This window comes from Camelus ferus, chromosome 4 (genome assembly GCF_009834535.1).
Source record: "Camelus ferus isolate YT-003-E chromosome 4, BCGSAC_Cfer_1.0, whole genome shotgun sequence".
Classification (NCBI taxonomy): domain Eukaryota; kingdom Metazoa; phylum Chordata; class Mammalia; order Artiodactyla; family Camelidae; genus Camelus; species Camelus ferus.
The window spans coordinates 56,432,078-56,447,770 of record NC_045699.1 but is presented as its reverse complement, the minus strand read 5'-3'; the positions used below and the strand labels follow the sequence as shown (position 1 = coordinate 56,447,770).

Here is a 15,693-nt window from a genome sequence, read left to right as displayed (position 1 = left end):
TGGTCTCTAGTCCCCCAAGTACCTTATCCACTTGGCTTTATAAACTCTCCCTGCAGACTTGAGTCTTCCCTTGTGGGATGGGTTCCTGCTCACCCCTGCTGCCATGGCTGTGTTGGTGCTGAGAGAGTTTGAGTAAGTTAACTCACCATCCCTGGGGGGTGATTGTGAAAAAGAAAGGTCTTTCTCCTTGGTGCATTTCCGGCCCCTGCACCACCCCCTTACCCTAGTCCTCTTTACAGAAGTGTGTACTCTGAGGAAGCAAGACAGCCAGGGAAACAGGTCTCTACCCAGTCCAAGGCAGCGAGTGCATGAGACAGAAGAGCAACTGCAAAGAAACAGAAGGGGTCCTGGGGACTTGATTCAGGAGCAGGAGAGCCTGGTGACTGTTCTGTCCCTGCCAGAGTCTCGTTTTATCTGTAGGGACACACAGGGCTGGCAGGACCTCCTCCTCTCTCCCTTGGCTGGAGCCTCCAGGCTGGGGCCCATGCTGGCTTGCATCCCAAGCTGGCTCTGGGCCCACAGATTCAGGTGTTCAAAGCAGGACTCTTCTCTGTGAGGCCTTTGGCTTAGAGGAAGGGCTGAGCCTAGCTGCTCCTGGGGTTTTGTTTGGATTTTCTGGTGTTTTTGATTTTGATTTTGATTGAAGTGCAGTTGTTATAGAATGTTGTTAGTTTCTGGTGTACAGCATAGTGATTCAGTTATACGTATGTATTCTTTTTCATTATAGGTTATTATAAGATATTGAATGAGGTTCCCTGTGCTCTACAGTAGGACCTTGTTGTTTATTGCTTTTCTGTTTGTGTGGTAAGAACACTTAACATGAGAACTACCTTCTTACATTTTTAAGTGTGCAATACGTTATTGTTGACTATAAATACCTACAAATACAATGTACAGCAGATCTCTGGGGCTTATTCATTTAACTTAACTAAAACTCTATGCCTATTCACTAGTAATTCCCCATTTCTCCCTCCCTCTGCCCCCAGTCCCTGGCAACCACCATTCTACTCTTTAATTCTATGAATCTGACAATTTTATATAGCTCCTAAGTGAAATCAAGCAGTATCTGTCTTCCTACAACTGGCTTACTTCACTTAGCATGATGTCCTCAGGGTTCATCCACGTTGTCACATAGACGTTTCCTCCAAAAAATAAAAGCAAACTGCCTTAAGATGCAGTGATCCCCCGGTTGGGTATTTATCCCCCCACATTGAAACCAGGATCTCAAAGTGATAGTAGCACTCCTGAGTTTTACTTCTCTCAAAGTCTGCGACCCGGCTCCCTACAGCAGGTGGGTCCCTGTTGCTTTTAAACCCGACAAATCACACGCACTCTCTCATCCACCCCAGGCAGATTCTTAGGTACCTCACCCCTCGCCCAAACTGCTTTCCAGGGACAGTAGAATTTTGCTCCTTGCCTGGGAGTCTCAGGCCAGGCCATGACAAGCCCTGGGGGGAAGGTGCCCAGCGACCCGCGGAAGGTCCAGGCACGCCGCCTGCCCGTGGGGAAATCGAACCCCTGGTTCGGCGGCCGCGCTCCCCGGAGCAGCGTGACGCGGGGCGCCGGGTCGAGGCGAGACTCGCCGCTCTCCCGCGCCTGGCTTCCCTGGGCGGCCGCCAGTTCTGCTCGGAAGGCAGGGGCGGGGCGCGGCCTTTTTCGGTCCTGGGAGGAGTGGCCGCGGCCCCGGAGGTCACTGGGCCGCCTGGCTGGCTGCTGTCACTTGTGCCCGGCGCCTTGCTCAGCTTGACTCTCCCCTTTCCCAAGCGCACCCACACTCGGAGTGAGCCCGGCCCTCCAAGGCAACTGCCAGCAAGCAAGCTGCTCCATCCCCACATCAGAGAGACCACATGGGCCCCGGGACCATCTGCCCTTGGAGGGGCCCCCTGCCTTGCCAGGTGTGGACCTGGATCGAGCCTGTGGTGGCCTCCACTCAGGTGGCTACCTCTCTCTACGACGCGGGGCTGCTCCTGGTGGTGAAGGCTTCCTTTGGAGTGGAGGCCTTCTCCAACCACAGCACCAGCCTGTCGCCCCGGGGGGCTCAGGAGGATCAACAGCAGAAAGCCATCTCCAACTTCTACATCATCTACAACCTCGTGATGGGCCTGACACCCCTGCTCTCAGCCTATGGGCTGGGCTGGCTCAGCGACCGCTACCACCGCAAGATCTCCATCTGCGTGCCGCTGCTCGGCTTCCTGCTCTGTCGCCTGGGGCTGCTGCTGAAGGTGCTGCTGGACTGGCCCGTGGAGGTGCTATACGGGGCGGCAGCGCTAAATGGACTGTGCGGCAGGCTTCTCGGCCTTCTGGTCAGGGGTCATGGCCCTGGGCTCCCTCGGCTCCTCAGAGGGCCGCCGCTCCCTGCGCCTGATCCTGATTGACCTGATCCTGGGCTTGGCGGGATTCTGCGGGAGCATGGCCTCGGGGCATCTCTTCAAGCAGATGACCGGGCACTCCAGGCAGGGCCTGGTGCTGACTACCTGCAGCGTGAGCTGTGCCGCTTGCGCCCTTTTCTACAGCCTCTTGGTGCTGAAGGTCCCTGAGTCCACGGCCAAGGCCAGCAAGGCTGTGGATATGGTGTCTGGCACGACCGGCTCTTATCGCACACTGGATCCTGATCAGCCAGACAAGGAGAGTGTCGTGGAGCACCCTCCACCTCCTGGAAAAGCAAAGCCCAAAAAAACCATCATTGCCCTGCTCTTTGTGGGAGCCATCATATATGACCTGGCAGTGGTGGGCACAGTAGACGTGATGCCCCTTTTTGTGCTGAGGGAGCCTCTGAGTTGGAACCAAGTGCAGGTGGGCTATGGTATGGCTGCAGGGTACACCATCTTCATCACCAGCTTCCTGGGCGTCCTGGTCTTCTCCCGCTGCTTCCGGGACACCACCATGATCATGATTGGGATGGTCTCCTTTGGGTCGGGAGCCCTCCTCTTGGCTTTTGTGAAAGAGACATACATGTTCTACATTGGTGAGTCTGGCTTTCTTGGGGAGGCAGGACGAGGACACTGCTGGCCCCCTGAGTCATGGGGCTGCCACCAGGAATGCTGTGGTCTAGGTGTCCCAGTTCAGCATCAGAGATCATGCCTGCTACCTAGGAGAAACAAGGGAGACAGGATTATGTGCACTCGAGTTTATCTGTGTTGTATTGTGTCCTGTGCCACCCATGCTGCCCACTGAAATGTGACCAGAATGGTGTCCGTAGCTCTAGGAAGTCCAGGGAGGGGGTGGTCAGTGGCACATGGAGTCAGTAAGAGAGGTTGCAGATGGCCTTGAATGGAGGAGATGGTGTTGAGGTTCTTCTCCCCAGTTTTAAAGCGATAAAACAGTAAGTAATCCAGCTGAAAAAGTTCCTTAACTAAAATCAATTTGGGTCAAGCACAGGCTTTTTAAAAACAGATTAAAATTCTCTATAAATGCCTTTCACAACCAATGAAACACATTCCCTCAAGGAAGTAGAATGAAATTTCTACCCAAGGACACAACCATAAGCAGAGATCTCTGCACCAGAGCGGCAATAGAACTTTCTACAGTGATAGAAATGTTCTGTAACTGTTCTGGCCAGTACAGTAGCCACTAGCCATGGGTGGCTATGGAGCACGTGAAATGTGGCCAGTGCAGCTAAAGACCAGAATTTTTCACTGTATTTCATTTGAATTAAATAGTCACACGTGGCTGGCTAATGCCTAACATAATAGAACAACCCTAAATGGTTACAAGACTGTCCTTTGGCTGAAGTCACACACCTCAGAAAAACACCTCACAAAATGGCCAGATTACCTTTGGCCAGCTCCCAGTTAAACAGGCCATGTGCAAAGTCAGAGGAGCCCCCTCCCCTTCCCTCCTCATCACGTCTACCCACCCTCCTCACACACGCTTACACTTATTCACACACCGCATCGGGATCCTGAATAGGGCTTGAGGGAAGGAGGGGTGTGTGGCAGCTGTGCTGGTGGCACATGTTTCTGGATGCAGCTTGCCAAAACTCCTGGGACCGTCTCCCAGAGGTGACGATGAACAGCCAGGGAGAACACTTCCCTCCCAGGAGGCAGAGGAGTTTTGAGTCAACTGAGTGACATCAGCTCCACTTCCCTAGAAACCACTTAACTCTGCCAATACAGATACCTTTCAGCTGTCACCACGTCACCTGTGCCTTGCTACCTGGCAGAGGGGTCTGCAGCATCTACGGCCCCATCAGAGAGTCCGCCTGCCTGGGGAGGGGGCGGCAGGGGTGCTAGTCTGCCAGCTAACAAACCACTTCTCGAAGGGCAGGCCACACTGGGATTGGGGGATGGGGGTTCTGAGGGAGGTTTCTGCTCTCTTCTCATTTACTCTTTTGGCCAAGGCTGGGCTACAGTGAGGAGTGTTCTTGTGTGATTCCTTTCCAGCTCGGGCCGTCATGCTGTTCGCGCTCATCCCCATCACAACCATCCGATCAGCAATGTCCAAACTCATCAAGGACTCCTCTTACGGTGAGTGAGAGGAATCTCTGAGCTGCTCTGCCTGGGCGGTTTCAGAGCTGCCGGGCTCGAGGCACAGGGTTTGGGCTGGTGGAAGGCCTAGGAGAGAGTTCCAGAAGCAGCCCCGAAGACACTAGGAACATGCTGGTGTCCATCTAGGGCAGAGGGAGTAAAAAGTGGAGGGTGGGCAAGGCTCGGAAAGTCAGATGCTGGAAAGCTGCAGTTGAAGGGAGACACGACCATCCCCAGCCACGGTGGGAGGCAGCTGGAAGGAGGCCAGAGTCCTGGCGAAGTGAACCACAAAGGCTGAGTGGGAGTCTGGGAAGGGCTGGGGGTCTCCTGAGACCTCCCCAGAGACTCGGCTGTTGGCGAACACAGAGGGGGACAGCATGGTAACCCTCTCAATCCCCTGGTCCCTTCCACAGGAAAGGTGTTCGTCATCCTGCAGCTGTCCCTGGCTCTGACTGGAGTGGTGACCTCCACCATGTACAACGAGCTTTATCAGCTCACCATGGAGAAGTTCGTCGGCACCTGCTTTGCGCTCTCCTCCTTCCTCTCCTTCCTGGCCATCATCCCGATTGGGTAAGATGGGAGCGGCGTCTGCTGCTTGGGCTGGGGCCTGGGGCTCCAGGGAAGGCCTGCTGGGGCATTTCCAGCCCGTTATCGTGAAGGATTGTTTCTTTGCAGCATCTGCACAGTGGGTTCTGAGTAGGCCTTGTCACAGGGGAAAAGTTCGCCTGTTCCCCCAAATTAATAATCTGACAATTGGGAATTCCCTGAAGTCATAAATAATAAATGGAGGGCCACAACTCGCTGGCTCACTTCCTGGCAGTTTTGTAATACAACTTATTTATAGGAGCCTCATTTACTTCCTTGTAATCAGAGGCTGAGATTAGAATACCCTCTTGAACCACTCAGACCTCTTGCATTTAGTCTCCATTAGGTGAGAGTCATCTGGTCTCGCTTCCAAGCACTCTCTCCTCTGTGCCCACTGAGGGCTGGGCGCCCAGCAGCCTCTGCTCAGTGCCCTTGCAATCTCATGGCCACCGGACTGTGTGAGCATCCCTGTAGGACTTGGGCGATTCCTTTGACCTCTCTGGGGGATCTGTCTCATTTGTAAAATAAGATCGCTAAAGTCTTGGAGATGACACGCCAGAGGAGCAAAGGAAGGGCTCCAGTCCCATGAGAAGTGCATGAGCCCAGGTCACCACCAAAGTGGGCCACACAGAACCGTCTGGTCTCTGACTAGCCCTGTCCCAGGGAAACACAGGAAGAGCCACACACGCAAGCCATGTATGTGATTTTAAACTTTCTAGTAGCCACACCTAAAAACAATAAAAGGAACAAGAGAAATCACTTTAATAACATATTGGATTTGGCCCAATATGTCCAAAATACCATTTGGAATCCCTTTACAAAATCAATGAGTTGGTTTTTTTTTTTTTCTGACTAAGTCTTTGAAACCTCGTATGTGTTTTACGCTGACAGCACATCTCAAGTTGAGCACATTTCAGGTGTTCAGTAGCCAAGGGAACTAGTGGCTGCCATACAAGACAGCTCAGTTTTGGTCTGTTTAGGCCTTTTTATCCCTTTCCCTAAAGTGAGGTTCTCTCACACTTGTGTCAGTCCCACCAGAGGCGAAAAGAACACAATAACTATATCCACAAGAAGCTGCAGGGGGCTTGACACAGATTTGCATTTTAAAGGAACCTGCCCAGCAGCGCACAGAAGCTCTGCATATCAGTAATGGCGGTATTATGGGCAGCAGAGTAGAACAGAATTGATGGCAGACTGGAAGAACTGGGAAGTGGATGGTGGAAAGGGCTTTTTCTGAATCCTCATATCATAAAAGGTCCCTGCCTACTTAGAAGGTTGAGCCTCCTGAGACAGGAGCCATCAATCTTGAGGGCTCTTTGCTTTATTTCATGGTTGAGAGAAGTGAGATGTGAAGATCAAACAGCTGAGAGAATTTGTGCAAAACAACAGGCATGATGACTGGTGCCTTCTTGGTCCAGTTCTCATTTTCTTAAGGTGTGGGACTGAGCCAGACCTGTCCTCGAGCTGCCCAGCCCTTAGGCTTTTTCATGCGCCTTTGTTTTCATGAGTCTTGGCTGAATGGGTTGGGATTAGCTAGACCTGGCACACAATGCAAGCGTCTTGGGAGTCCCAGCTCTTTGTCCGAGTAATGGATTAGGAGCTATGCCACTTGGCTATCCACTCCCATTTGATTGGCAGTTGGTTGAAATGGTCTCTTGAAGCTAAACAAATAAACAAAACCCAAAAAACAACAAAAGAAAACAAGTCTGACCAGGTAACGTGTGTCATAGCTGGAGAGAAAAATGGACAAATGAAAGCAATGAGAATATACAATAACACAGTTTCATTGCTTCATATGTGTGCTGAGTAGATGCTCTGCCTTCGTTGAGAGACTCTGGGGTACACGAGGCAGGTGTGCTGCCCTTGACCTCTCACCCCAGTGGACTCTGTGACATGACCCAGTCCTACATTCAGAGCATGGAGTTTTGATTAAGATGTGCCTGGTCTTCGTGGTCTTAGATTGCAGAAGCAGGGACAGAATCTTGACCCAGTCAAATAAGTAATTGAATGCGTATGTGAATGAAGCACTTAAGTAGCTGCACTTAAGTTGTTTCTCTCTGTTGTAGACATTTAGCAGTAGAGGGACCCACATACAGACAGACTCCTTTGCTTACTTGTACATTGGAATCACCTGGAGAGATTTAAGAACTATCGATGTTAGGGTCCCACCCCCAGAGATTCTGACTCAGTTAATCTGGGATGCAGCCTGGGCACAGGAATTTTTTTAAAGCTCTCCAGTTTATTTGGAGGTACAACCAAGGTTAAGAACTTCTAGTATAAAGGGAAAGTTTCCATTACCTTTCCCTCCCACGAAGTCCCTAAATAAACAAAAATCCAGAAATTCTTACAGGAGGCCAAGGCTTGTACCATCCATCATTAAGTGTGATCAACAGGAAAGACCAGTAGAACTCTCTGACCGCAGAAAGAGAAGTTACATTCCAATGACATAAAAGCCCAGGAGGGGAAAGGGAAAAAAGGGCCCAGGAAGACATGTCACAGCAGGGGAACAGAGGAGGCTGTGGCAGGCAGAAGGCTGGGAGGAGAGGTTCCCCAGGCCAGGGCTGCCAACAGCCTGTTTGCTGGAAGGATCTGTGGCCTCCCCTCCTTCCTGGTATCAGAGTGAGCCAATTTCATGTGGAGGACTCGCCCTCTCCTGTTGGCTCTTCTTGGCATGCCGCAGGGAGATGCTGAGGAAATAACTGACTGGCTCTGCCCATCTGCAAGCCACTGACCACCCAGCCCACATGGGCTCAGCTGCTGCCCCGTGCTTCGCAGAGAAAACAGACGCCACCTTAGGAGAACGGCTCATTTTCTGCAAGTAGGTCTACACGCATCCTATTCTTCCCCCAACCCCTCTTACAGCCAATGATAGCAAACACTTCAATAGCCCTTATTATGTGCCAGGCACTTAAATAGTTCATATATTTTAACTAATTTAACCTTTTCAAACAATCCTTTGAGGTAACCACTATTTTCTCCCCATTTTACAGAAGATGAAACAGACTAAGGTTTTGTGTAACTTGCTAAAGCTTATACAGCTAATAAGTGGAAGAGACAGGATTTGAACCTGGGCGGTCTCCGTCAGCCACTACTTGACATTGCTTCTTAGAAAAGTCACTGGGCATCTGGGTGGCACCTCTCCCAACGCCTCAGAGAGCCCACCACACCAGTTAGCTGCTCCCACTCCGGAATTCTTCCTACCAGATCTGACATGGGACCTGCTGCCCCATCTCTCCTCCTCCTCCTTTTTCTAGCCAGGTTCTCCACTGCTGGTCTGCACCTGCTGTCTTGAGCCCTCACCTCCTGTTCGCTTTTCAACCCACTACAGACTGACTTCCCCTGCTTAGCTTCACCAGGGCTGCAGTCACCAAGATCTGACTTCTTTTTATAGCTGAATTCAGTGGACGTCAGAGGATGCAGGTATCCTTGCAATCCTCATCCCTCACGGTTTCTCAGCTGCCCCAAAACCGCTGGTCACTCTTGCCTTTGGGAGGCCCTTGTCACTGTCACTCAGCTTAACACCTCACTCTCCCAGTTTTTCTCCTGCCCTTCTGGTGGCTTCATCTCTATGAACTGCCACATGGAAGACTTCTGTGGGGCTCTGCTCTCCATGTTCTCTCTAAGCAATCTAAAGTATTTTCAGAATTTCAAATTACCATGTAAATTTCCAAAACTGAGTTCTTGCTGCCCTCCTAAGCCTGCTCCCTCCAGTCGTCCCCACCTCCTTGAATGACATCAGCACCCGCCCAGGGTGGAATTCTGAGTCACCAGTGTCCTCCCTCTTCATCTCCCCACACCTCCAATCCATCAGGCTTCGTGGATTCTACCTCCAATATATGCCTCAAATTCACCCTTTTCTTTTTATCCCTACTGCTGCCAGTAGGGATAAAAAGTCCTAGTTAAAAGCACTTGGGTGATCGAATTACCCCCATGGGCCCTTCTCCCTGCATCCATACTTGCTTCCTCACCATCCTCACTCTGCCAGGTGGTCAGCAATTTCCTTAAAGTGTGTATCAGCTCACATCATCTCCTGCTTGAAAGCTCTGCACTTGGCTTTCATTGCTCTTAGGATAAGACTTGGACGTCTTACCATGGACCATGAGGTTCTGCATAATCCAGCCTCCACTTCCAGCCACGAACCACCCTCTCTGCTCCATGCTTCAGCCCCAGGAGCCTCCCCTGACGCTCGTCCCTCCTTCCTTAGCCACACGTCTTAACACAGCTAGCTGTGGTCTTAACTTGAACACCATTTTCTCAAAAAGGATTTGAGAAAATCTTCTCAATCTAAATTAGATCCTTCTATTATATGCTCCCCAGGCTGCCTCTACCTTTCCTTCATAGCATGACAGTTGATGATTTTTCAGTGGTTATCCATCTTACATGCTTGCCCACTAGACCATAGTAGGCTCCCTGAGGGCAGGAACCATGCCTGTTTGGTTTGCTGAATATCCTCTGTGTCCAGCAGAGAGCTTGCTTGGCATGTAAGAAGTACTCAAAAAGTGTTTAATGAAAAAAAAAACAATAGGAGAACCTGGGTAAAAGTATAAGGCACTCTGTACTATTTTTTTATAATTTTTCTATACGTCTGGTATTATCGCAAAAAAAAAAAAGTGTTTAATGAATGAGCAATCTGTCAGAAGGGTATGACACTGACTAGCCAGCCCTGCTGACCATCCACATTCCAGAGCTTGCCTGTTAATTGACCGTGAAGTCATGTCGGTTGGCCTTCACCATATTAACAAAAAAGTTAGTAGTCAATTGAAGAAAGAAATAGAAAATTTTATTCACACTAACAGTGAGGATTATAACCCAGGAGACAGTCGTTCAGAAAGCTCTGAGAACTGTTCTGCCTGTTAGAGGTCAGGGCACAGTTTCATATATTTTTGAGACAAAGGGCTATACATCAAAGTAACACACTGGCATTAGTCCAACAAGGCGAGTAGCGGGCTATTGGGATTCCCTTTACGGGATTCTATCTCCTAAGGGGTTACCCTGCTGGCACCACGGGGAAGTTGCTTTTTTTTTTTTTTTTTTTTTCAGGCAAGTAGGAATTCCTGTCTTCTAAGGGGAATGCACAATTCAGGTACACAATGCATGCTAACGGGGAGAAGGAAGTGGCTCAAATGGGCAGAGAGAATTGTATGTTTAAAATTTTTCTTGTCCTGCCTTAATTTTATTTAAAAACAATTGTAATTGAAGTATAGTTGACTTGCAGTGTTAGTTTCTGGTGTACAACACAGTGATTCAGCTATACATGTTCTTTTTCATATTTTTCATTGTAGGTGATTACAGGACATTGAATATAGTTCCCTGTGCAACAGGACCTTGTTTTTTTTAATCTATTTTATATATAAGTTTTATCTGCTAATCCTAAACTCCTAATTCATCCCTGTCCCACCCTTTCCCTCCTGGTAACCATAAGTTTGCATTCTATGTCTGTGAGCGTGTTTCTGATTTGTAAATAAGTTCATTTGTATCATATTTTAGATTCCACATATGAGTAACATCGTATATTTGTCTATCTTACTTCACTTAGAATGATCTCTAGGTCCATCCATGTTGCTGCAAATGGCATTACTGCAGTGCCAACTGGTGCCTGCTGAGGCCCTGTGACACCCCCCCCCCTTCCTGGGCTCTCAGATGTCCGCCTGCAATCCCTTAAAAAAGCAAAGTACACCCTTTCCTAACGTGTTGGCCTTAACAGAGTTAACAGCCCTGGGAAATGACCAGCCTCGCCGTAGCTCAGGCTGACTTGTGTCAGCCCATGTCTCCTCCTTCTCAGAATCATAAATTCCACTACCTGGCTGTGTCAGCCCGTGGCTCCATCTCACTGGAGTCATAAATCTACTATCCGCCCGTATATCAAAGCTGCTTACCTCACTTACCGCCAATCAGAAATCTCTTCCCCTGTCCCTTTGTGTTCACAGCCCCTTCCCTAGTGAAAGACCCTGCACGTTCGCACTCGGTGGTCACGCAGGCACCTGTTGTCTGTGTGGCCCGCTGTTGCCTATGGCATCATCACTATTAAACCTTCCTTTGTTCTTAAACTTCTCCCTTTCGGGTAAATTCCCGCATCATCAGCCCACCAAGTGTCCCCCAACAATTATTTCATTCTTTTTTATGGCTTAGTATTTCTCTGTGTGTGTGTGTGTGTGTGTGTGTATAAAATCTCACAACTTCTTTATCCAGTCATCTGTCGATGGACACTTAGGTTGCTTCCATGTCTTGGTTATTATAAATTGTGCTGCTATGAACATTGAGGTGCATGCATCTTTTTGAGTTAGTCTGTCTTTTCTGGATATATGCCCAGTAATGGGATTGCTAAATCATATGGTAACTCTATTTGTAATTTTTTAAGGAAACCTCCATATTGTTTTCCATAGTGGTTGCACCAACTTACATTCCAACCAACAGTGTACAAGGTTTGCCTTTTCTCTACAACCCCTCCAGCATTTTTTATTATTTTTTTTAACATTTTTTATTGATTTATAATCATTTTACAATGTTGTCAAATTCCAGTGTCCAGCACAATTTTTTAGTCATACATGGACATATACACATTGTCACATTTTTTTCTCTGTGAGCTACCATAACATTTTGTGTATATTCCCCTGTGCTATACAGTATAATCTTGTTTATCTATCCTACAATTTTGAAATCCCAGTCTATCCCTATTTATTATTTATAGATTTTTTTAATGATGGCCATTCTGATCGCTGTGAGATGATACCTTATTGTAGTTTTGATATGCGTTTTTCTAATAATTAGGGATGCTGAGCATCTTTTCATATGCCTGTTGACCATCTATGTCTTAGGAGAAATGTCTGTTTAGGTCTTCTGCCCAGTTTTTGATTGGGTTGCTGTTTGGTTTTTTTTTTTTTATTGAATTGAACTGTGTATTTTGGAAATTAGGCCCTTGTCCGTCACATCCTTTGCAAATATTTTCTCTGGGTTGTCTTTTCACTTTGTTTATGGTTTCCTTTGCTGTGCAAAAGCTTATCAGTTTGATTAGGTCCTATTTGTTTGTTTTCCCTTTTATTTCTATTGCCTTGGGAGATTAACCTAAGAGAACATTGCTAAGATTTATGCCTGTTTTGCCTGTGTTTTCTTCTAGGAGGTTTATAGTGTCTTATGTTTAAATCTTTAAGCCATTTTGAGTTTATTTTTGTGTGTGGTGTGAGGGAGTGTTCTAACTTCATTGATTTACATGTGGCAGATAAAATAATTTCATCGCATTGACCACGTGGCTGTTCTGTAGTGGTCTCCAGCAGGGGTAAGCTGTGGAGCCAGGCCTGGAACCCAGAGTTCAAGTGGTCCTAGGCTGGCTGCCTCCAAGTCTTGGCTCCCTCTTGCCAGCTCTGTAATACAATGAGCTCTTAGTATAGTAAGTGCGCCTCCCTTAGAGCCCTGGGGCTCATGGAAGGTGGGGAATCAGTGTGTAGAAGTTTCTACAAAGCTTTCCCTTAGAAGGGTTTGGATTTATGCTCACATCCCATTCAGCAGCTCCAGGTGTTGTACATCCATCAGGAAGAACTGTGCTCCAGCTTAGAACCTGAGGTGCCTAGAGCTCAAACAGATGAGACAATCAGGGGCCCCAGAGGTTGGCTGAAGGACATTCCAAAGGTCAGCTCTTAAGACCTATGCATCCATTTATGTACAAATATTTTAAAACAATGTATTGATTTATAGAAGAGAGAAAGGGGCTACAGAAAGGCAGAAGAGGATGCAGCGAAGTCTGCTTGGGATTATCAAAGCTTGATCTTGAAGCTACACCTGGGAACTCATCCTCAGGCAGAAGTTGTGGGACTGGAACGAGGCTGGAATGAGACATTCCCTCGGGGGCCCCTCCCTCCCTGCAGTACAGCATTCTGCTGCCATAATGGATAGAGCCTTTGTGTCTATAAGGGATGAAGAGGTGGCCGAGACCTCCTGGCACCCCGTCCCCCTTTCCAGTCACTCTCATATAATTCCCACTTGTAAATTCTTACAGCATCGTGGCCTCCAAGCAAGCCTCGTGGTTGCAGTACGGAGACAGTGCAGAGAGCTGAAGGTGCTGATCTGCGAGAGCCGAAAACCCCAGCAGTGGCCGGGCCCCTCTGGAGACAAAGGAAGGGACCAGGAACTGGTGACCAAAGTAACCCATTGCCCAAGAAACCCAAGTTCCAGCTGGAGTTGGCCTCAGAATGATCTACTCTGGCTCAGGGGTCCCTGGTGGGTGGGGAAAAGCACTTTCCTGGTGATGGAGGAACTTTCTCAGCTTTCAGACGTCCCTAGTAGGCAGAGGTTAGGCTCTGCAGACAGTAGAACATCAGCTTTGAAGGGTGACGTGCAGGCTGCACACACAGCCATTCCAGACGCAGAAGCCCCGAAATTTTCTTCCAGGAATGGTCTCCTGGGGCTCCAGAGTATGGCTAACTGGTCACCCGGGCACTGTGCTAGGAGTCCGACGTGAGAACTCAATGGCACACATTTTCAGCAGCTGAGGGAATGTGGAAGGGCTGTTTGGTGAGAACTGCCAACAATGAACCTCAGTCAGTATCTTTCAAATATAACCTTGAAAAAAAAGTTAGCTTTATTCCCTGAGGCCTTGTTAGCTGTGAAAAGCTCAGGAGAGGTCTGGCGCACAGGCACTTGGCTTCAGGGTAGTTTCGTTACTGTTTGAGAAGCAACTATCAAAAGGCTCTCTTCAATGGGATATGAGACTGGATACTTTGTCAACAGTACTTCGAAGAGGGGCGTCAGGGGAGGAAGGGTGCTGAGAGCCATTTTTATTTTGAGGTGCTTAATTTCACAGCCTATTTTACTTACATGTATGAAAGCAGACTCACCTAATTAAAATCGACATTCAGGGCATGTGTGTGAATCGTTCTTTCCCAGGTCAGTTTCCCTCTATAATCAGACATGGCATTCTTAGAGTGGGGTAGAACTTAAAGCTAGAGAATGCATTTAAATCTCAGAGCACTGGGGCTGAGCTTGTCTCTCAGACCTTGCAGGGAATGGTCAAAACTTTATGGCACATGGGAGAGGGTGTGGAGAAAAGGGAACCCTCCTACACTGTTGGTGGAAGTGTAATTTGGTACAGCCACTACAGAAAACAGTATGGAGATTCTTTAAACTAAAAATAGACTTACCATATGATTCAGCAATCCCACTCCTGGGCATATATCTGTAGAAAACTCGAATTCAAAAAGATACATGCACCCCAATGTTCATAGCACTATTTACAATAGCCAAGACATGGAAGCAACCTAAATGTCCATTGACAGATGACTGGATAAAGTGGTGTGTATATATATATGGTGTGTGTATACACACACACACAGATACATACTAGAATACTACTTAGCCATAAAAAAGAATGAAATAATGCTACCTGCAGCAACAAGGATGGAGCTAAAGATTATCACACTAAGTGAAGTAAGTCAGACAAAGATAAATACGATACCACTTACATGTGGAATCTAAAATATGATACAAATGAACTTACAAAACAGACTCACATAGAAAACGAACTTATGGTTCCAGGGTGGGGGGAGTGGAAGGAGGGATAAATTAGGGGTTTGGAATTTGCAGATACTAACAACTCTATATAAAATAAGGTCCTACTGTATAGCACAGGGAACTATATTCAGTATCTTATAACAACCTATAATGATAAACATAAAAGTATATATATATACACACACGTATAACTGAATCAACACGCTGTACACCAAACTCTAACACAACATTGTAAATCAACTGTACTTCAATTAAAAAAAAACTTTATAGCACATCTACTAAAGTCCCGGCACCTGACAGCTCCTGCCCTAATAGAGTGTATTATCTAGTGGGGGAAGCAGACAGAACAGCAGGCAATGATGTATGTATTTTATAATAAATGTTAACATAAGGGAACATATAATCCAGATACAAGAGAGCAGGGAGGGCTTCTCAGAAGAAGTGGTATATGCTAAGACCGGAAAGATGAGGAGTTACCAAAGCTAGATGCTGAGGGAACTGCCAGGTGAAGGAACAACATACTGGAAGGCCTGGAGGTGAAAATATCCCAAAATATAGGAAATCAGTGTGAGGGAGGGGTAGCAAGGGGGATGGAATCAAGAAGTAAGACTGGAACAGTAAAGATGAACAACATCAAAACAGAGCCTTTTAAAAGTTTCTCTTTAGAGTAATGGGCATGCTGTTGAAAGGTTTTCAGCAGAAACATGGAATGCTTACATTCGTAGCTTAGAAAGAGGACCTGGCAGCACTGAGAATACAGTGGCGGAGCAAGGAGTGAACAAGACGTGCAGAAAGGAGACAAGCAGAGTGCCTTGCAGGAATCCAGGCAAAGGATGATAGTGGACTGACACTGGGTAAGAAGCTCTGAAGATGGAGAAAAGTAGGCCTTGGAGAAGGATTTAGAAGCTGGAGGTCAACAGGAATTGGTGATGGATGAGCTGCAGAGGGTGAGGTAGATGGAGGCAAGAATGAGTCAGATGTGGGGTGCAGACAACTTGGAGAAAGGCAGAGTTCCCGCTGAGACAGGCAACATAAGCAGAGAAGATGGGATGGGAAAGATGAGTTCAAGGCCACGCTCTACCTCTCTAAACAACCTCTCACCAATATGTTCATTCCTCTTGGCCCCTTGTCTCCCAGACCC

At 47.8% G+C, this 15,693-nt stretch overlaps 1 protein-coding gene across 1 annotated transcript; it reads left to right on the top strand.

Annotated features, from left to right (window-relative positions):
• Positions 1–1,100: 1,100 nt before the first annotated feature.
• On the top strand, positions 1,101–13,904 carry SLC46A2 (solute carrier family 46 member 2). Its single transcript, XM_032478208.1, is given in 5 exon segments — positions 1,101–2,285; positions 2,287–2,965; positions 4,383–4,466; positions 4,880–5,036; positions 13,042–13,904. Coding segments are annotated over 5 exon segments (1,416 nt in total). The 5' UTR covers positions 1,101–1,847; the 3' UTR covers positions 13,100–13,904.
• Positions 13,905–15,693: the final 1,789 nt, after the last annotated feature.